Below are 22,530 nucleotides of genomic sequence, written 5' to 3' on the forward strand. Positions count from 1 at the left end.
GGTCCCTAAAAGTCAAGAGACAGGAACTGGAGAGAAGGGTAGAAAAGAGAGCATTTTGTGAGAGATTAGCTAATACCAGAAGGCTGGTGAGACCTACCTCTGCAATACATGTAAGGATAATCAGACAGAGTTTGCCACTGTGAAGCCGGTGCTCATCTGAAAAGAAAAAATAAATCCTTCTCTCTAAATCATCCAGACCATGTTTCTATAGAGAATAAAGATGTGTATCATCAAAAAGAACATTTATACTTTCTTTCCCCATAAAATTCATGAATAAAAATCAAGGTTTTACTAAAGTAATTCTTTTCTTCTAGACAAAAGAATTCCTCCATAAGATTTTTTTTCTTAAGTGTTCCAACAGTATGACAGACAGCTAAACATCTTCCTGAGAACCATTCAATTATTGTAACAGTCCCTAATACTGTGGCCCAAATCAGGGCCATGCCCTTTGTTTCCATATCAGCCTTTTGCTTCTGGACAGTCAGATCCATTCCTTTTCCAACTCCACCTCATCCACTAGTTAAAGCACCACCATCTTTACTCATCTACCACAAAATCTAGAAAATTTTTATAACTGTTCATAGCAAACTGGCAGCAGAACCAGAAAGAAATTAACCAGAAACTAGGGTCCAGCTCATGCTCTCCTTACAATGTGAACATTACTTACAACCAGGAAAGTTGGGAACTCTTGATCATTTTTCTTCCTGCCAAAGCTACTCACTCCACAAATATTTATTTATTACCGACTATGTGGTAGGCAGGGCTTCCCTGGTGGCTCAGTGGTAAAGAGTCTTCCTGTCAATGCAGGAGACGTGGGTTCCATCCCTGGCTCAGGAAGATTCCCTGGAGGAGGAAATGGCAACCCGCTCCAGTATTCTTGCCTGGAAAATTTCATGGACAGAGGAGCTTGGAGGACTACAGTCCATGAGGGTAACAAAGAGTCGGACATGACTGAGCATACACGCATGTGGCAGGCACTATGCCGGGCAGTAGAGATATAGTACTGGACTAAAGAAAGGTCTGTGGCCTCCCAGAACTCACATTCTAGTTATTAAAAAAGAAAGCAACCTCAACAACAGGGCTCTAAGCCCCCACAAAGGACCCAGAAAGAGCTAACCCATCACTGCCAATTACCAGAACCATTAAAACTTTTTTGCTTTCCAGGGTGTTTGTGGGTGAGGTGGTGAAGTGGAGGTAAAAAGAGGGTTATACCAGCATATCCAAAACAGAAAAATGGCTTATGTTGTTTCAAATTAGCTTTGATAGGACCCAGAGTAAAGTCCATTCTGGAGAGATACTATTAACAGATTACCATGCTGTGAAAGTTAGCTAATAGTACTCATCCTGACATTAACCTGTTACTTCCTCAAAGATGAAATCTATAAACCAAAACCTGACAGTTAGAAGGCATAAGGAGGGTCGTGGTCAAAGAAATACGAAATACATTTACCTCTCCCTAGCGATAGGCGGTGCAAAAGAGTAATGACGACGATCCTATCTGACATCCCAGTAGCCTACGGCAGAGCCCCTAAGCAGCCAGAAAAGAAATGCCTTGCTAACACAAAACCATATTTGTGAGACTCTTCTTCCTACCCCTGGCCGCAGAGCTTCTCTGGTACTATCCTTCCCTTTCCTCAAATTTATAAGACTCTTCTACCTACTCCTGGTCACAGAGTTCTCTGGCACTATCCTTCCCTTTCCCCAAAAAGCTGATAAGTAACTCTTGCAAAGCCTGCAGCTCTCTCTCCACTTTAAAAAAACTGTTCCTGATTACAAAAATAAGGCATATTCCATTATTATTCACTTTTAAACTTCATAAAAGCACAAAAAAACAAGAACAATAAAAAATAAGTTTAATCATACCAAAAATCAAAAACATTGGTCAATCAACTTTAGGCTCTGTATGCACAGATATATATTTCTAGTATTTTTATCTCTTGCCTATCTTAAAGATTGAGCAGATATTCCCTCAGGGTGACAATACCCAAGGCAGAATAATAATCTCAGGAAAAAAAAACTTTGAAAGCACAGCCGAAATTAAGGCGATAATAAACACAAAATTCTGAATCACGGAGAGGAGAGAAATAGCTGGGGAAGGGACACATAGGTAGCTTCGACATCATTAGTAATTTCTTAAGTTGACTGATAAGTTCACATGCATTCATTTTATTATTATACTTTTTAACCTATGCCATTTTATTATGCTTATTATAAACTATATAATCTAATAGTAATAAATATTTAAAGTATTCTTATAGGCAGCACATGATATATAATAAAGAAGACAAAATAGTACTGAGGGGAGGGGAAGGAGGAGCAGAGCCAAGAAAAAGTTGCTTCTATCGCCACTAAAATAATGAGATCCTGTTAGCCAGGTCAGGGTCTTAATCAACAGGAAGGGAGCTGGGCCAATGAAGCCACACAAGTATCGTTTTGAAATTAACTCTTCATCATACTTAACCATATTTAGGCTGCTGTATCCTACTATATTAAGGCTTCCTTTTAGCAAAGATCTAACCCAGCCAGAATTTACAGAAACAGACTGAGACCACTCATGCTGCAATTAATCTACCCTCAATTTTGCCTTCTATTTATTTTATGGATGGCACAGTGATCAGTACAATGAGGATTATATAACCATTAAAGCTAAAAGTGAGTTTCAAGGGCCTCAATTCACTGTGTTATATCAAGCAAAGCTAGAAATTTATTTTCAGGGTCACATCTATGCAGTTTTTTGCTTTCTGTGGTTGCTGCAGTATTTCCAGAAAAAGGGAGAGGTTACCGATTTCCAAAAAGGAGAAGCAACGGCCTCAGGAAACACTGATGCATGTATAACAGCACGATTATACTTAGTGCCACTTAAAAATAGTTAAAATGGTAAATTTTACATTATGTGTATTTTACAATAGATATATATACTAGAAATAAATAAATAAAATTGTAAACACTCATATAGATCCAGTTTAAAGAAAAAGCTAGGCTTTAAAAAAAAAACCTTGAGATATATACTGAACAGAATTTTCTGGGTTTCTTCCCAATTTCTTCTTCTAGCCCAACTATTCCACTACCCTACCACCAGTTAAAAAAGATCACAGGAAAAAAAAAAAAAAATCACAGAAAAATCATCAACAGAGGAAGAACAAAATAACATCAAGCTTTTCTAATACCTATTTCTCTCCCACTTTCGTTCTGCATTTCACGGATGAGGACTAACACTTCTATTTTAAGTGTTAAAGAACACAGTCCCTCTGAATCTCACCTCTTCCTACTGTACTCTGCACAACAGTCCTAATTCCCACTATGAGCTGATTTTTCAATTCTTGTCCTCAAAAGGGAATTCCCTGAAACATGCTAATCCCCTCACTTCCCGCACATAAGAGTTTGCATCTACTTACCAAAATCTATTTAGAAGACGTGCCAGTCTTTGTAGAGATCAATTTATTTTCTCTGTTCTATTTTGGAGCACTCCTGCTCCAGCTCCAGGTATTCCCAACACCATCTAATTGCCATCTGGCAGTGAGAAATTTTCCAGTAATCAAGACCATCACTTTGCAAGGAGGTCCCAACGGGTCATCTCCTACAAGTATTAATGCTGCTCCTTGATCAAGCTAAGCAGCTACCTACCACCTCCTGCTTCCTGAGCTCTCAAAGGAGAATGCCTTACCTTTGGTGTCTTGCATGACAATTGAGCTATACTTTAAGAAGGTTATCAGTAGATTACTGGTCTGTACATCTGCATCCAGTGGGAGTTCCACAGAACTTATAACTGGAATAGAACAGATAAAATGCATTCAGCCTGTAACATATTCCATTTAACACTTCTACCTATACAGACAACTTGCCAGCAGGCAAGGAAATCACAAAAGAATCTTCCTCCAAAACAGAGGAAAGACTGAGTGCTTATCATAACACTGTTATCTAGTCTTCCTAGGCCTCTAGAGCTCTTCCCACCCCCAAGATTAAGCCCAAAGTCCTTCTCTCCTATCTAAGAATGCCTGTCTAAAGGAAGAGTGCTTTTCTCCCAAAGTTCTAAGAAGGGTATTTTGATTCCACTGTCTAGTTCCAAGCAAATCAAAAGGGTTCAAGGCCCTTCTAAAAAGCACTTTAATTTGTACCTAAGTGAAAGAGCTGTATTGAATATAAATGAGCCTTGCTTTCATGAGTCTACTGCTTAAAATAAATGACAATTCATTCCTAATATGGAAAAATCTTGCTCAATTTTGAGAATAAGCCTTTAGGCTGGAAATACGCAAGATAGAAGGGGGAAAAGTGAAGACAGAAATACATTCAAATTCTACTTCTTAATCCCTTCCCCACAAAAGGGAACCTGAAGGAATACCACACTGAAAACAGGTGGACATTACTGACTGAGAACAGTTTTATATACATAATTGCTTGCTGGAGAAACTACCCCTGCTCACATTCTCTGCGCCACAGTAACAATGAACAAGGGACCAGACTAGGGCTGACCCACACAGGATAGCCTTAATACAGATCCCCAAGTTTCTAATACTTTAAATGAGATTTAGACATCTTGTTAAGTACTTTTACACTGTCTAAGACATAATATACAAAAAAAGGAAACTCATGATTGCCTAGAAAAACTACAGGATCTATAGTTTTCTGTCATATCTTCACCTATGAAGACTCAGCTGAGTTTGGGATATTATTCATAATATGTATTCGTAACCATAATGAATCCCTCTGAAGTTATTACGATGTATGCTGAGAACATTTATTAACAATGGGAAACATTTGCATATTATGGATCCGTGATACAGAGCAAGCACAGCAAAAAGCCTTATGAGAAGAAATTAGTATTCCCAACCCTTGGCTGTTTTCCCACAGTTCAGCCCCCAAGAACTAATAAAAGACAAACATATTTTTATGTTGAAATACTAATATATCTTAAAATTCATGTTATGGATTAATGACTTGAGACAGTCATTTCAAACTACAGCCTATTCTGAAGCTCAGAGTCCATAATCCTTCCTTTGTCCAATACAAAGAGGCATTGGTCTGGTAAGTGGGACTTTTTTCCCCCCACTCAAACACAGAGATAACTAGAAAACTGCCTTACATAATATGCAGGAATATAGAAGTATATGTATTTTTAGTTTACAAGAAAATCCTCCCATGCCAAGGCTGAGCTGTCAAATGTCAAGTCTGAACTGAGAACAAATGTTTTAGCTTAACTGCTGACTTTTTAAAAATAATGGCAACAGGGACATACCTTTAAATATAACTAGGCCACTGAGCACCAGTTATGTTAAAAACTAATTAAAAAACCAAAACTTGAGGATAGGCTTATAAGACTTAGGACCCCTACAAAAAGGAAATGAGTTAGAAGAGAAGAAAAAGAAAAAAAAAAATAGAAGCAATATCAACAGAATAAAATCCCTCACAAATTAAAATCTGCTTCCTGTATGGCAAAACCAATACAATGTTGTAAAGTGAAATAAATAAATAATTTAAATTTAAAAAAAAAAAAAGTTAAAAAAAATAAAATCTGCTTCCTAAGAGTTATTCCTTCGTAACTCTTCCCAGCAGCCTTTGTCAAGGGAGATAGTCATTTGAAAGTGGGCTGACTCCAATCTTCCCACTAGAAAAAGTAAAACCTCACGGGTTGTAAGTAAGCAAGCACAAATCAAGTTGCATAATCAAGTGTGTGGGTGGAAGTGTTCACAATGAATAGTTTGAAAGGCAGTTCTCTGAAGCATCCAAACCCCAATGTCACGTGAAATCAGATATATAGATATAGACAAAGATATATATGCTATGCGAACCCAAACATGCACACATGCGTGCACACACACACAAGCCTTTTGATATCTATGGTAACCAGGAAGGATTCATCGTTAAAGAAAAAAAACAGTATTTCTGTTGGAATATTATTTGGTGACCAGAGTAAGCAGAGAACAAGCAGGCAATCCTATTACATGTTCCTTCTCATTAAGATACAGTTGTGCCCTGCTTTTCAAAAGCTCATTTTACAAAAGTCACTTCGCTCCACAAAAAAAACTACCTTAGTACTTGTTTTCACTAACGCAAAGTCTAAAGACGGTTTTCACTTTTCAGAAAAAAGACAGGGATTTCCCTGGTGGTCCGGGGGTAAGACTGTGCTCTCAATGCAGGGGACCCATTGATCACCAAATAAGAGTTCACATGCTGCAACAAAGACCTGGTGCAGCCAAAATAAACAAATGTTTTTAAAAAAAAAGAAAAAAAGGCAAAATGGGGAGGGGCAGAATAGGTGTAGGGAATTAACAGGTACATACCAGTATATATACTATATAAGCTACAAGGATATATCACATATCACAGAGAATACAGCCTATGTTTTATAGTAACTATTTGTTGTTTAGTTACTCAATCGTGTCTGACTCTTCGTGACCCCATGGACTGTTGCCTATCTAGGCTCCTCTGCCCATGGGATTCTGTAGACAAGATTACTGGAGTGGGTTGCCATTTTCTTCTCCAATATAAATGGAGTATAATCTATAAAATTTGTGAACCACTATGCTGTATACCTGAAACTTATATAATATTGTAAATCAACTATACCACAATTTTTTAATTAATTAAAATTTTTTAAAAAGTCAAGTCAGGGAATTCCCTGAAGGTCCAGTGGTTAGGACTCTGGGCTCTCATAGCAGAGGGCCCAGGTTCAATCCTTGATTGGGAACTAAGATCTCACAAGCCATGTGGCCAAAAAAAGAGACAAGTGATAACAAGTATTAGTAAAGATGTGGAGAAAAGGGAACTCCTATGTACTGCTAATGGGACTGTAAATCAGTGTAACCACTAAGGAAAACTGTATAAAGGTTCCTCAAAAAATTAAAAACAGAACTACCATACGATCCAGCAATCCCACTTGTAGGTATATACACAAAGGAAATGAAAATAGGATATCAAAAGAGATATTTTCACTCCCATGTTCATTACAGCATTATTCACAGTAGCCAAGATACTACAAACACTATATGGCATCATTTACATGTGGAATCTTAAAAAAAACAAGTCAAGCTCATAGAAAGAGAGTAGAAAAGTGGCTGTCAGGGGTTAGGGGATGGATGAAATAGGGAGAGGTTGGTAAAAGGCCACAAACTTTCAGATTAGCAAAACTGAAGATCTAATGTAAAATACTAAAATGGTGACCATGTTGATAATACTATGTTGTATAGCTGAATTTGCTAAGAGAGTGGAACTTAAATGTTCTCATCCCTACAGAAAAGAAAAAGAAAAATACATGCGGTAACGGATGTGTTAATAGATAGGGGCTTCGGCAGCACATACACTAAAATTGGAACGATACAGAGAAGATTAACATGGCCCCTGTGCAAGGATGACACGCAAATTCATGAAGCATTCCATATTAAAAAAAAAAAAAAAGATAGGGGGAGTTTTCTTACAATGTATATGCATATCAACTCACCTCAATAAAGCTGAAAAAAATTTTTTTAAGTATACACATTCAACTTTATTTTCTCAAATTCAGGCAAAGAAAAGTAGAAAAAAAATCCTACCGCCTATCAACAATTAGAAATGAAAGTAACAAGAAAAATGAGTGATGGGGTGAGAAGAAAGAAAGAGAAAAGGCAAAAAATGAAAACAGTGTTCAGCATTTGTTTTGCAGCAAGTTTTAAGAGAGGCATCAGCATCCCCAGAAGTGAGAGTGATACCACTCAATTCTTTCCCCACAAACTACACGCAGTATGTAAGAATCAAGCCACACAGTTTCAAGCCACCCAGTTCTGAACTGCGTTTGTGAGCATCTGTGCTTTATCTAAATTTACTCTGTGCAGCCATTAGCAAGTTGCAACCTAAGATATTTGCTTCTTTGCTTTACACAATGCAATTTCAGCTTACAAAAGGTTGTGTAGGAAAGCTCTGCTTTCACAGAACAGGGGAAATCTGTATTTTGGAATTTGAGTATCAATTGACAACAGATCCAATTTACTACCACAAACCTGAATATCAGTGGCACCTCCCAGTAATACTTTTGTACTAATACTGCTTGCACTACCTTGAAATGCTAATGCCATAGGCGTTATATCAAAGTTTAAAGGAGAAACAGCAGAGCAAAGATGGTCATGTCAAATACAGACAGTAGAGGGACACAATTTTTTTACCCAAAATGAGTTCAATATTTGAGGCAAAACATCAAGTATTAATGAAGACTATTTTTAGGTTAAGTTATTCCCTCAAGCACACTCAGCTGACATTAGAACCAATTCAGGTGGACACAAAGTTCATTGGGCAAAATTCTTAATTTCTTTTCTATTACCCTTTTCATAACTTCCAGCGATAAGATTTATAAAGTAGAATTTTGTTGTTGTTATCTTTTAAAGGAGAGAAATCTTAAATACCTAGCAAATTCCCAATTATTACACACTTGTCATTTTCTAACTGGGTGTGCCTGGCAGACACATAACAGTGAGCAAATTCCAAGTTCATTTTTACATTCATTTAGTCAACAAATATTTACTAAGCAGTAACCATGCCAGGCACTATGTTGGGCATTTAGTGGTGCACAAAACAGGCATGGTCCCAACACTGATCCATGCAAGGTTCTTAGTGTCAACTCTCACTAATCTTAGGCAAACCTCATACTTCCCTGGCCTCAATTCCCTCATTTGTCAAATGATAACATGAGATGATTTTACCATTTTGCATTTATTTCAGTGAGATATTCATAAAATATCTCATCTGAGCCTCACCAAGTACCCTGAGTTAAGACAGGCATCACTGATCTCTGAGGTCCCTTTTAAATCTAGCATTTCCATGATTCTACAACCATTCCCTAAGGAGGACAAGTTGGAGTTTCGTAGATTCTTATAGAGGAAAGCATTGACTATCTTTTCTTTAGAGTTTCACGAATCCTAAAGATAATTTCTTAAGCAAAAGAACTAACAGTTATGCTTTTTGTCAGAAAAAAAAAGAAAAAACAACTACAGTCACCCCTAAAGATTCAAGATTGTATTAATCAAGAAAACAAAGGAGGTGATAGACTTACCATCAGAGGAGGGTGGCGTGGTCCCAAGTGGTGTGGCTGGGGTTGTTGGAGCAGGACTGACAGGGGTTGTCACCAAGCCCATTTCTGGATGACTCTGAAAGAGAACACAGATAAGGATAAGAAAAGAGAAGATTGCAGGTGTCCTCTCCATAACCTTTCTGGTATTCCTGGCCTCATAAACAGACAGAAACTCACTGAGGAGAGACTGCTTCTCCATTTCATTCCTATTAGTACCTGATTACTGTTGATGCTTGCTAAACTCTAATAAACTCTGCAGGCTAGTTTTCTTTAAGTAACTAAGTTCCCATTATGTAAGTTTACCTACAGAACCATATGAATAAAAAACTGGGATAAACAAATACACAGAAATATTCCACACACAAAAAAGGGCATTTTCAGTCCTATTATCTGATCAACTCAAAACATATCTACAGACTATTCTGATGACCACATAAGTCAACTAATAAGTGAAGGTGAGCCAAAGGGATAACAGATACTACAAGAAGGGCTTTGCAGTGGGCAGCCCTCCTTGTTCCACCACAAAAAAGAGTGTGCGGGGTGGGAAGGTAGAAACATGGGCGGAGACATTCAATAGTGACCAAAAGAGATGACTCCTCTTTCCCTTACCTTCCTTAGCCCTCCTTGCCACATCAGCTCTTGAGAATCAGGCTGAGTGGTGGCTACTCCCTTCTCACCAATAGTTTTACCAGATTTTACCCTCCTCACTTTTTCCTTTAAAATCAATTACAGAATCTGGAGAGCTAACAAGGAACATCATGAGAATCATGGATAAAGCCTCATGTGATCAGTCGTGAAAAATGAGAACTGCTAAACCAACAAACCAGACCCCCAAACCAGCACACTGCTTTCTGACCTTATTTTTGTTGTTGTTGAAACTTAGTGGCTCCCATACATAACTACCTTTTGAGAAAAAAGCATAAGCACACTTTCCCTTAAAAGAAAACTTCATACATAATTTAAACAGTCTGACTTTAAAAACACTTCATCAATTTTTAAAGACAGCTTTCAGGGGCAGCACTTGAGTTCCCAGCCTATTTTAGCTCCTTCTGTACCAACAACTTAGGACATCCCTTAGGCAAGTGACCCAGTACTCAGGATTCTATGACTTCCTGCTTTCAATATTTGTTGACCGTTTTTTGTTGTTTTTTTTTTTTTTGGTTAACAGCTAACCTTATGTTACATGGGATATTTTGTACTTTTCTTCTCTGGAAATGGATGAGATAACAACATAAGTGACGTGGCCTATTGTCTCTCTGGTTGTAATTCCACAGAGGTTTAGGAAGCAGAAAGCCTGTTAAAAAAATCCGTATGGGCAGATAATACTAAGGGATTTCCAGTGAGCAAAATGAAATAATCTCAACTCATTTGGGTTAGCAGAATCAGTCAACTGGTCAAGACCATTAACTTGGCATGTTACCAGTTCCATTTCAGCACCAGATGGAAACATACATATTTGAGGAGAGCATGAAGCAAGGTAACTGATGCAACTCTTTAGATACTAACTACAGCTCACCAATGCAAAGTAGGGTTTACATGAGCACAGCCAGATAAGCTTTTCAATGGAGTGAATCTGTATGAAAATCAGGGAGAAAAAGAACTGAAGTTTTTAATATAACCAACCTGGGCTAACACTGTGATAAAGTTGCGATTTAAATGAACAGCTTCGTAAAGTGCCAGAAGGATGGCCTCATTGGTTCTAAAGAAAAAGAGAGCAAATTGGAGTCTCTTATAATGAAGAAGGTAGAAGGTAAGAGAGTATAATCATCAAGATAAGATTTCACCCCAACTCCTCATTACAAATCCCTTTGAGTTTCTAATGCTCCATTATTTCCTTTTTGGGCTTATATAAAGGAAATACAGTCAGCACTTTAATTCCTTAGATCTGTTCTTACCTACTTCACAATTTCCCCCTTTCACTTTTTCACCCCAATGCAGTTAAGTTATTAACTGGCTCAGACACCAAGCCCTCTTTATTTCCTTTCAGAGATAGCTGGGAACAGTTTTATAACTTCTTAGAGCTCAATACATGCAAGTTCCATTATTATTTAAAACTCAAGAAACATTTGACAGATCATCAAAAAAGTCTGAATCTGCAGAGATAAAGTTTCACACTTTCATATCCAGTAAGAGAGTCCACACTGAAGTTCAAGTCACCGCACAAGAATGTCAGGCACTTACTGTACTGAGATTTTCTCATGGGCATCTGCTATGAACATGCTGCCCACCTGTGGAAGAAAGGGGGAATTGCAGAGTTATAGCAGGGAAATGTGAAAGGAGCTCTGGGCCCTACAAAGCCTTTAATCAGTGAAAAAAACAAACTGCAGCATGAGGGAACCCTGGCCCACCAGTCACACACAACAAAACCAGCTCACTTTGAAGATCTTAAAAGAATCATAAGTCATGAAACTCCCCTAAACTGTCTTTGCTTAAAGGGACTTAAAAAAAACCATCCCAGTACTTTTGTCCAGGTCTCCTATGTGTTAGTTCAGTAACCACTGATAACAAGTAAATGATAACTTAAACATCCTCATCACTTTGCCTCTGTCCTGGAAGCTGCTTATCTGAAACAAACTAACTCATAAAAAGCATTACAGAAAGCAGGCTGTTCATCCAGCACAGAGTCGTCTTTGGGGGAATATTTGGGTTTCAGGCCAGAACTATTAAATCAACGGTCAGCAACCTTTTTAGCATCAGGGCCTAGTTTCGTGGAAGACAATTTTTCCATAGACCAGGGGATAGGGGGATGATTTCAGGATGATTCAAGTGCATTACATTTATTGTGCACATTTCTATTATTAATGTATCAGCTCCACCTCAGATCATTAGGTACTAGATCCCAGAAGCTGGGGACGCCTAATCTAAATGAAACCTACTATACATCTTTCACATCATGAAATCTTTTGTTTGTGTCCTAGGCAGGACAGTTGAATAAGCAAATGGAATAGGTTGCCTCCAATATATGAGATATCAGAGGCAGAGACAGATGCCCATCCTTCTAAAATTGCCTTTTCCACCTATTTATTGATGCCCAAATCCATGCAGCCGGAGCTCCATTTATTTGGTACAAAACTTTTTCTTCTTGGCTAAAAGGCAAAGGTCCCTGGAAGCAATATGATTATATCTAATGCATCTAATCAAATACTGATACAGCCCTCACATTGTTTTGACATCTGAGGGACTACCCATTTGTGCTTCAGAATTAAAGAGCTTATCATTTCCTTTCCTTGAAAGTAGGTTCTGAGAATGAAAAAGGCAGGTTGCTGGAGAAAAGTTGCCTTTTGGGTGGTGGGGGTGGGGCGGGGCCTGTTGTTCCTTACAATGAACTCAAAATCTGTCTTGCCCTAGGGCTGATTACTTGAATACTAATACCCAAGAACACAGACTTTCTGAATCTGTCTAAATTCTGAGACCTTAGATTTACCTCTTAAAAATTAGCCCCAGATTATCTGGCCTAAAATACCTACCATGCTAAGGTTGAGATACCTTGCTCAAGAGTCTTGCAAACTGAACCAGTAATTTTCCCAAACCTTGGAGCCCTCAGCCCAAATCCTAAACCTTTAAGATGAGTGGTTCGGATTACTGCACCAATCCCACAAATGATGAAGGGGTCACAGCAGACAGCCAAGGACCACTTATGCTTGGATTCAGATCTAAACCCTCTATGCTGTGTTCCATACCTGTCCTCAAACAGAGCCAACTGTCTTTTTTTTTTCTGGTTCTTTTTTTTTCAGAGCCAGTTCTTCAAGAAGCAAAAGTCTGGCTTAATATGAACCTTTCTCTTTTTTTTGTAGCCTTAAAAAAATTGAATTAATTTGGAAAAAAAAAAAAACAACCCAGCCCCAGAGAAATCAGAGCTCTTCTTTGCCCTGCCTCACTTGGGTTTGGAAATCACTAGAAGAGATATAGCTCTCCAAAAAATCTGCTATGAGCAGCCTCTCTCCCCTAATCATCATTATCTCAAATATCTAAACTTCTGAGTCCAGACTTGTCTACCCCATAAGATCTCATATATTTTTGAACAGGGGAGAGAAAAAAAAAAGACAAGTAGGACTTACCATATTTGTTAAAGCAGAGAAAAAACCGCTCTGGTGTTCTTCTTCCTTGTCTTTATACTGCCTGAACAAAAATAACTAAATTCAACTTTAGTGTTATTTATCACATATGTCTTTGTCCTTGGCATACTAGGTAATCAGGGCAGCTCACTGGCAGAATTTCACTGACTCCAGAAAACAAAAACGTTCTAACTACTGAGCCTCTGCAGTTTGCCTTGCAAGCTAAGAGGCACCCATCTGCTCTTGAGGTAGCGTATACCAAAATGCCCAGCTACTTCAGGAGAGACTTAGAAAGCAAGCTGCAAAAGTGTGAAATGCTCTAACATATGGCTGATCCAGTTATTTCCCAAACAGACTATTACTTGAAAAGTGTGACAGTAAAATTAAGGCTGTAACAGTGAAAATCTTGTTTGTTTTTGAAGGAAAAGGAGGGGAATCTGTGAGCTCAACTATTTGTGGAGATGGGACAGATTTGAAATTCCCAATTGTACATGAGGAAAGTCTGGAAAGGAGTAAGAAAGATCCTGCCTGGCCCTTGCCAGGATTAGATACAATTCTGGTTTCCATTCAATGAACACCAAATCCTCCCTATCCGCAGCAAGGGTAGGGGGAAAGCAAGCATCGAAGAAAAGAGCCCCCAGATAGACAGGACTCTGTCGAAACTGCAGTTGATTACTGATAAAAAAGAAATATCTGTCAAATGAGAATTCAGCGCTATCTCTTTTCTTCCTTTTTATAAGCATACAAAAAAAAAGCAGCACTTCACAACCTTTTTTTACATAGAAATGGTATTTAAATGATACAATGAGCTAAATGGAATAGCCTGCCTGTGGCTGGAAAATTTGTTAAAATGCTCTGCAATAAAATGTCAAAGGTTGCAAAAGAATGTTTAATGTTAAGAGTTGCTTAAACAAAAGATGGACACTAATGTGGTGGCTACTTTTCTCCTAGTGTTAGAAGCAACCCATGCTAAAGCCATCAAGTCAAGCTAGAGCAAATGCATCTGCCAGCAGCTATACCTCTGAATACTCTTCTAGGATAGGTAAGGGATGTTCACCCAAGAACTCTTTTAACAAACCTGTACCTGACTCAACCAGTTCAAATGAAACTGAATTCAGATGGACTTACCTGTTGTACTCAGATAAAGCTTGAGCAATCACAAGCCCCATTCCCTAGAGAGAGAAAAGACAGCACAGGTGAAATAAGGGCCTGGTGGTGATGCTATGACTAGACCATGGAAAACACTAATGACGGTCCAAACCCAGCAAGTTTTACCTGAAAGTAGGCAACAAGGACAGAAATTCTGAGAGACTTGTCAATGGATGAAAAGGAACTTCTCTGGAAAGATTTTTCTGATCTAATTACATTACTTAATGTTTCTAGATATAATTAAAATAGAATAGCAAGAGTTGAAACAGACCAGCCCAGACTACCAACAATTTCACTGGGGTCATTTTCACCTCAAAAGAGAAGACTAAGTTAGAATCTAAACAAAAAGCTCTCAGATGTCTCTAAAAACAACCCACAATAAAAGTGACAACGAGTCCCACCTTAAATGAAGGTACATACAGACAAGCCACTCTCTTTCAGACCACAGGAAAACAGTAGTGTAACAGAAAGAAGCATCCAATAAATATTAAAGTAACGTATCAACCTTCCCCCTAGAACCTTCTAAGCATTATCACAAAGATCAATTAAGGCCATAAGAATGAATCATGTGTGCTTTTTTTTTTTTCCTTCATACGAGAAATTAGAACGAAGAGGGCAGACAGAAAGAGAATAAAACCAGACACCTGGTCATCTTCTTCCTCCCTATATTGAGGGATCAAGTTTTATTTTCCAAACCTCCAAGGATATATGTACCAGATATTACATCATCCTCCACAGTTCAGCTTCACCAAGGCAGGCTGTAAATATAATCTAACTAGTTCTACAAGAAATCTCCCAACATTTAGTCATCTAAGCCTTTTTTAAAAATTTCAGTTTTATTGAGGTATAACTGTAAGATATTTAAAGTGATTTGACATACCATCTAAATCTTACTCTTAGAAATGTCACTTCTTGACTCTGTAGGATAATCAAACTCAGCATACTAGAACATGAAGTATAACTGACCATTTCATCATAAGTAGCAAGCAAATATCCCCTCAAACCTTCTTTCCATGAGAAAATAGAAAACCATAGATAGTAGCACAATGCTCTAAAAAGAAATACCTATTCCCTCTTTATAGCCAGATGAAATTAACACAATAGATTCCTACTCTCTGTTCTAAATATCCAGTTAAAGTAAGGCCAACAAAGGCAAGTAATTAAAACACAAGAATCCAGATACTCACATTGAGGGTGGCTTCATCATCCACAATAGACAGCTTCACAATATAAGGATTCACAGACTATTAAACAAAAGAAGAGACTGCAGGTGAGTGTGACCTAGTTAAGAACCCATTAGTTATTTAACAAAGTGTTAACAAAAATCCTTCCAAGACACTCTCTCTAGAGTGATATTCCTAATACCTATGCCCAACTATCTTGCCAGTTGACTTCCTCCATTTCCAGTAAATCTCTCTGTGCATGGGCATTCACCAAGCACACAGAGACAGACAGACACACACACATCCCCCACAAGCATGTGTACGTTTACATGCACACATACACACACAATTTTATTCTACCTGCATTTTCCTCTAGGCTCAATCAGCTCAGGCCTTTGCCTCTTCTCTCATGTTTCCCTCTTCTTTCTAGAAGTAAGTGAACACTCCACAACACTCACTTTGTCCTATCCTGAAAATAATTTACTGAGTCCATAGGGACAGCTGTCATTTGGGGGACATAAAAGCTCCCCTGACGTAAGGCACAAATGTGTAAGTTGCTAACTTACACTCTCATTCCAAAGGCTCCCTAACCATTCCAAAAACTATATCCAAGGACTGATTCACCCACCCGTAAAACAAAGCCACCTTGGGGGTGGAAAGTGGCAGCTGCTTAACAGCCAGACAGGCCATTTATGGATCCAATACCCAAATAACACTGCAGGGGAACTGAAAAGAAAGATGTAATTACCCAAACTACAATCTGGTCAGGACACTGGGATTTAATGATTGTCCCATCACTTAAAGCACTGGAAGATTTCTTGAGTTTTTCCAGATTCAGTCTCAGCTGGGTAGCATATGGAAATGGACATATATTTAAACTCATTAAGCAACTGGGACATCTCCTACCGATGGGATGAGAACCAACAACCTGCTCACCTTGAAAACATCCCCCACGTGGTATGTAAGGAAAGACCCTCTACAGCTCAGGCATGAATTCTAACCCAAGAGAAGTCAGAACAATAGTTTTTAGATTAACAGCTTTTACAGCAACCAAGAAAACACATCATTGAGAAACTTGGAAATCCAACTAAAAGGCTAACCCCCATCTCCTCAGACTTTATTAATCAAGTTCCTGAGGTCATCTTTCTAATGTCAGTTGGGAATAGAGAAAGAGAAGCTTTGCTATTTTTAACAGCCAAATGTTTATAAGGTTTTCTACAACCCAATTCAAGGAGGTAAAACCCACTCCATTCATTACTTGATCTAACAGATAAAGGCTCTCAACGCTTCTTCCTCTAACAACAATACTGATGCAACAGACTTCAGATAAGATCCAAAGCAAGCTGATCCTTGGAAATGAAAATCAGCAGTGGGCTGACCTGGAGAGGCCATCACGATGAGATCTACAGTAGAAGAAGCAGGCCGCTGTCTCTTAGCACAATTTTTGAAACTCCTACTTACTCACCTTCCCAAAAGTAGACTGTCTCAGGTACTAATAAGGACCACCTGATTACCAAGAACAACCACTGCATTAGCAACTGTTGAGGAAAAGGGGTAAAGTGGCTAAAATCAAAGGTTTAAGTTCCAGCTCCTCCACTTATTAATTGTGACAAGGTAGGCACGTTAATAAACCTAAGCTCAATTTTCTTCATCTGTAAAGTGGGGAATAATATTTCTTTCCTTTGGGCTGCTATGAAATTTAAATCAAGTTAAATCCTCAGCACAGTATCTGGCATATAATAAGGGCTCAATTATTGGTAGTTATATTTTTTTCTCCTGACATTTTTATAACATTCAAAACAAGCTCTATAAGGAAAAAAGAGAAAGAACAACTCAAAACCAGACATAATAAACAATTTTGTAATACCTAGGAAACATCATGTTCAGGACAGCAGTTGGGGGCTGAGTCACTTCATTTCAGAAGACTTAGCCAACCCAGAAGGCCAAGATCTTAAAGCTGTGAAAATTTCTATCCCAGCAGACACTGATTTTCCTTAACACTACCTATTCTGCTGGTCATGTTTTAAAACTCAAGACAATCTACTTTTCATCAGCAAATGAGAATTACAAACTTCACAGAATCACTCTAGTAGAGTCCAGCATTTATTTGATCTAAACCATACTTAACAAATTTCATTGCGCTTCCCTAGATCTTCCCCCGCCCCCCCGCCCCCGGCATCTTGTAATCTCTTGAGATTAAATGACTAAAATGAAGTGAGGAAGAACTACTTTCATTCCTTAAGTTTAAGACCTAATTTGCCTTCTCTGTGTTTAGCTGGACACGGAGCCTCTCTGGCACCCTCTGCACCTTTCTGGAAAGGTTACAACTTACCCCATTGGTCATGGGACCAAATGTGGTGGTAACTAAAATGTTGTTCTCCCAAGCATACCCTCTTGTATTTTGCATAAAACTTCAGCTTTCGGTTTTGCTGTGTTCATCTAGAATTTCCTCACACTCCTGTCAAAAACGTTCCTGCTCCATGGTCACCAGGTTTCCTTAATGGTTTCTGGTGAGTGACTTATATCAAAAGCTGCAAAGCCCAGATAAATTATGCCTACCAGCTTGCCCTCGCCTACTATATTAATTCTTCTGGGGTTTCTGACAGACCAGAGATGCATACCTCACTCTAGAAATATGATTTTCTCCAGCTCCACAGCCATGTCCAATTTTTCAGGCTGACATTTCAGAAAGTCTTACTGGGCTGAACCAGGGTTCTGTTCACATTCAGAGAAGCCAAGCCACTGTCTCAGAGTGGCCTGCATCCAGCAGAATGTTCTGAAAATACTCATTACTGATGATGGGGCTTTAATATCACACATAACTCAACTCTCTTTAACTACCTTCCGCATTTTTTCTCAGCTATTTTTCTTGCTGTTGTAATAAGGCCCCAGAGGCAATTACACATGACAGAGATCAAAATGGCTACCATGCTGGCCCTTCCAGATCACGAGCAAAACAGGTGTTGGTGATAAATTACTTATTTATTAGTAGCTCCGTACACCATTCATCAGTTCCTCTGAGACAAAGAAAACAATCAGTTCCTGGGGTTTATAACACATTAACACTGCTCCATATTCCAGCCCCTCTCTAAGTACTCCTTTCTCACAGAATCCTTTCTTTCATATCCCTCTTTGTAAGAATAAGCTCCATATTTTATGTTACCCATCACTTTTAACATGGCTACTAATCATATAAAAAATCACTAAGTGAAGATCTAAAAGCTCAAAAATGAAAATACTCCCTCCAATTGGCCCATCTGTCATAGTATTGAAAGAAAGTAAAAGTGAAGTTGCTCAGTCATGTCCGATTCTTTGTGACTCCATGGACTGTAGCCCACCAGGCTTCTCCATCCATGGGGTTTTCCAGGCAAGAATACTGGAGTGGGTTGCCATTTCCTTCTCCAGGGGATCTTCCCCACCCAGGGATCCAACCCAGGTCTCCCACATTGAAGGCAGACGCTTTACCTTCTCGGCCACCAGGGAATGAGAATGTCATAGTATTAAATAAAGAAAGTCAAGTTGCCTCAGTGTAGCTTCTGATTTCTGGCTTCAGTAAAGCAGTCCTAGTGTCCAGGACCCAGTACCAAGTACTCCCTACAAAGCAACCCCCAATGAGGTTCTGGCCTTCCCTAAGTGGTCCCCTTTCTTTTCAGTGTATTCTACCTTTTGAGGAGAATCAAGTAGATGACCAACCCAAGTATAAATCTTTGAGTTCAGCTCTTTATCTCAAAACTTGTAAATCTGTCCCTAATTCAAAAGGAAAAAAAAGAACTCCAGAATTAATATGGATAACGCTCTGTCTTCAACTTCCATCAAAATCAAAAAAAGTCCCCAGACCAACAGTGATATTTATACAAGTCAACTGAGTACATTATGGAAAACTAATATATAAGTTGAATTTTCAAAACAGATGCATTAGGTCAGTGGTTCGCAATCCCCTGAGCATCACACTCTATAGGAGATCTTTCGAAAAAGATAACCAGGTACCATCCCCTAAGAGATTCTGATTTGGTGTGCAAAGAGTAAGGCCCCGGGACTCCCCTGGTGGACCAGTGGTTAAGACTCTGCACTTCCACTGGGTGGGGGCATGGGTTTGATCCTTGGTTGGGGAACTAAGATCCTGCATGCCATATAGTATGGCTAAACAAATAAACAAAGAGTATGACCCAGAAACATCTTCTTTTTAAAAAAAATTCCTGGCGATTCTAATGAGAGGCTGGGTTTGGGAACCACTACATTAAAAAAGATTTACTCACTTTATTAGAAGTTACACCACAGGATTCCTTTAAACAGCTATAACCTCCACCCTAGGAGTCTAACATAGGACTTTTAGAATTTAATTTATCAAAATTAATCTAAATACCATTTACCAAGAAAATGTCTTCTACATTAAACAAAATTACTAAGAGTGGTCACATCTAGGAAGATTATAGAAAAACAGCAGCTGTCCATTAAGAGACTCACTTACCTCATATTTTCTGTAGTTCACTAGCAAAGCCAAGAGGACAACAGCATCATACCCATGTTCCCTACGACTCGGCGGGTGGGAGAGTATCTGTAACCAGGACCACCAACAGTGAGAGTGCTTGCGGAGGCAATTTATCCAAAATAGAAAAAGGTAACAAGGGAACTGACCTACCTGTAAAATTGCTTCAAATATGCTGTTGATCATTACATATTCCAAGATAGTGTTCTGGCTGATGTTATCTGTCACCTGAATACAATAGAAGGCTATTTAAAATCTATACTAAGACACTGATATCTCAGGTATATCTCCTCACCTCGTGTCTAACACAAACAGAAATGTTAAAACATTCTACCAAATACTTAGTAGATCTTTCATAAGCATCCCCAAAGCCACCAGAGCCTGAAGAGATAAGATACTAGAAGGGTAACAGATGAGCAAATTAAAACTTCCTAAATTTTTGACCTTCTCATTGTTTCTCTTATACCCTCACAAAGCATTTGCCTAAGTTTCTTGGGTTTCATTCCCCAAATGCACAGGAAGTACTTTATGATCCACAAGTCTTCAAGAGATTGCAGGGAAAGGAAACCACCTAAAATTAAAGAATAACATCCTAGAAGGTACAATCCAGCTTCCAGGTATAAAATCAAGGTCAGAACAAATAAAAATATTCAGAATCACAAAAAGTATTTCCAAATGAGACCTGATGAGAAGGTCAAAATCTGACAATACAGAAGAGAGCACTTCTCCAGGACTGGTACAGGTTAAAAACGTCATCAGTTTCTCCAACGAGCAACTTTTAGGAAGCAGAAGTCCATACAACAAACTTCCTTCTACACAAACACAGCAGAGTGATGTAAAGGCCCAGTAAAGATTTTTCTCTTTTCCTTTCAAACTTCGGCCTCAAGATTTCAAATTTGCCCCTGTTGTTGATTCACACCCTTGACAAAGAAACATGTAGATGGGTCACTTACTGTCACTAAGCAGAGGAGAAGTTTCAGACATAAGCTCTTCAGACTTTCAGAACCTTCTGCACAGAGCAATGAATCCAAACTCTCCATGAGATTCTGAGAAAGAGACCCATTAAGTATTAAACCATAACAAATAACATTTCCACCGTGTTTTTCCCATACTCTGGGTTATGTTACGCAGGGTAAAGTAAGTGAGAAACATTAAATGAAGCAACCATATCATTGCCTGAGGCCTAGGCCTTGCACGATTAGATGAAGAAAAGGAAGACTTCTAAGTCTAGTATTTTGAGGAAAAAGCTTTAGGACAACTGCAAAGAATAACAAAGAATTCACTATTCTACCAAATGAATGCTTGCAGCCTATCACCCTCATATAAACCTTTAGATAAGAATGAAGTAAATTTTTCAAAGATAAATAATGATTAAATAATATATCTACAAACTAAAAACAATAAGTAATAACCTAAGTGAAATTAAATTCTATTAAATAAATTTTAAAAAATAAATGGTTAAGCTAAAGGTTAATAAAAATAGTTAAATAAGTAAGCATGTTTCATTATTTGATAAAGAAAGCGTATCACTTGATGCAGGCACACTGAACAAATAACAAAAAGATAACATCACTACTAGCTATTCACTGGCCACGTGCACTATCCAACAAAGTTGGCCCATATTCATCCTGGTCAAGTCTACTAAACAAAATGATCAGAGCTTATCACTTGTACTAACAATCAGCTGTCATACCAAATATAGTCAAAAGATGAAATCCTTACATACTACAAAAGAAAGAAGAAAAAAAGAAATTTTTTCATTAAATAAAGGAGGAAAATGAATGGAGAATACAGATTTAGCATGCTGGAAGGTTGAGTGAATATTCAAAATAAGCTACTTCAATTCAACAAATATGTAGATTCTATGTGCCAAATTTCGTGTTTTCAAAGAAAATGTAAAAATAAAACAACGACCTTTGCTCTCAAGGCGTTTTTAGTCTACCAGGAGAGAAAAATAAGTAAACAGCTTTAACTTAATGATTATTATGACAGAAATACATATGGAGGAAAGGAATTAGCTGTGATGTTACCTATTCCAGGACTCCTAAGGGACAGGTTGTACTTTGAAAAATCAGTAGGAATTAATTAAAACTTCAGAAGGAAAGGAATTCTAGACAGACATCAGCGTGATCAAAGACACACAAGGAATGAAAACAGTCCTGGGTGTGCAGCTGGAATACAAGCAGTTTGTTATTATGGAAAGGTGAGGCACAGTGATGAGAGATGCAATTTGAGAAATAAATAGAAAGAAGATCACAAAAGTTATATAAGGCTAATAAGGAAGTTTGGTCTTTATCCTTTCAGTGACAGGAAACTAATGAAGGGTTTTAACCAAGATTTGAGTGTTAAGATACATCACTCTGATGTCAGTGTGGATAATGTTAGGTCTGGAGGAAGGGAGAAAAATGAAGACTAACCTATCAGTTTTCTGAGGATGGTTGCCATGTCTGATTTGCCTCTGTATCCCCAGTGCCTAGCACATAGGAGCCTAATAAACGTTTGTCAAAAGAATGAAGTCAGGGAATTTCCTGGCAGTCCAGTGGTTAAGACTCCACACTTCCAATGCAGGAGACAAGGGTTCAATCCCTAAACAAGGAACTAAGATCCCACATGCCATGCAGTATGGCCAAAAAAATTAAAAAA

General features: G+C 38.3%; 1 protein-coding gene and 1 non-coding gene across 8 annotated transcripts in view; one reads left to right on the top strand and one right to left on the bottom strand.

Moving 5' to 3' along the window:
- ARMH3 (armadillo like helical domain containing 3) overlaps positions 1-22,530 on the bottom strand; it is a 174,786-nt gene that overhangs the window by 133,871 nt on the left and 18,385 nt on the right. For all 7 annotated transcript variants that reach the window (XM_020897830.2, XM_020897832.2, XM_020897831.2 and 4 more), the window contains exons 6-16: positions 20,841-20,933; positions 20,041-20,115; positions 19,870-19,956; positions 15,426-15,482; positions 14,218-14,261; positions 13,093-13,153; positions 11,216-11,262; positions 10,658-10,733; positions 9,017-9,110; positions 3,665-3,766; positions 98-156 (exon numbers count right to left, since the gene is read on the bottom strand). In XM_020897830.2, coding sequence (XP_020753489.1) covers positions 98-156; positions 3,665-3,766; positions 9,017-9,110; positions 10,658-10,733; positions 11,216-11,262; positions 13,093-13,153; positions 14,218-14,261; positions 15,426-15,482; positions 19,870-19,956; positions 20,041-20,115; positions 20,841-20,933 — 795 coding nt within the window. The remainder of the gene's footprint in view (positions 1-97; positions 157-3,664; positions 3,767-9,016; positions 9,111-10,657; positions 10,734-11,215; positions 11,263-13,092; positions 13,154-14,217; positions 14,262-15,425; positions 15,483-19,869; positions 19,957-20,040; positions 20,116-20,840; positions 20,934-22,530) is intronic.
- On the top strand, positions 7,278-7,380 carry LOC139036162 (U6 spliceosomal RNA). The gene has a single exon (XR_011488894.1). It is a non-coding gene; the product is annotated as a U6 spliceosomal RNA (small nuclear RNA).

Source organism: Odocoileus virginianus, chromosome 7, assembly GCF_023699985.2.
Source record: "Odocoileus virginianus isolate 20LAN1187 ecotype Illinois chromosome 7, Ovbor_1.2, whole genome shotgun sequence".
Classification (NCBI taxonomy): Eukaryota; Metazoa; Chordata; class Mammalia; order Artiodactyla; family Cervidae; genus Odocoileus; species Odocoileus virginianus.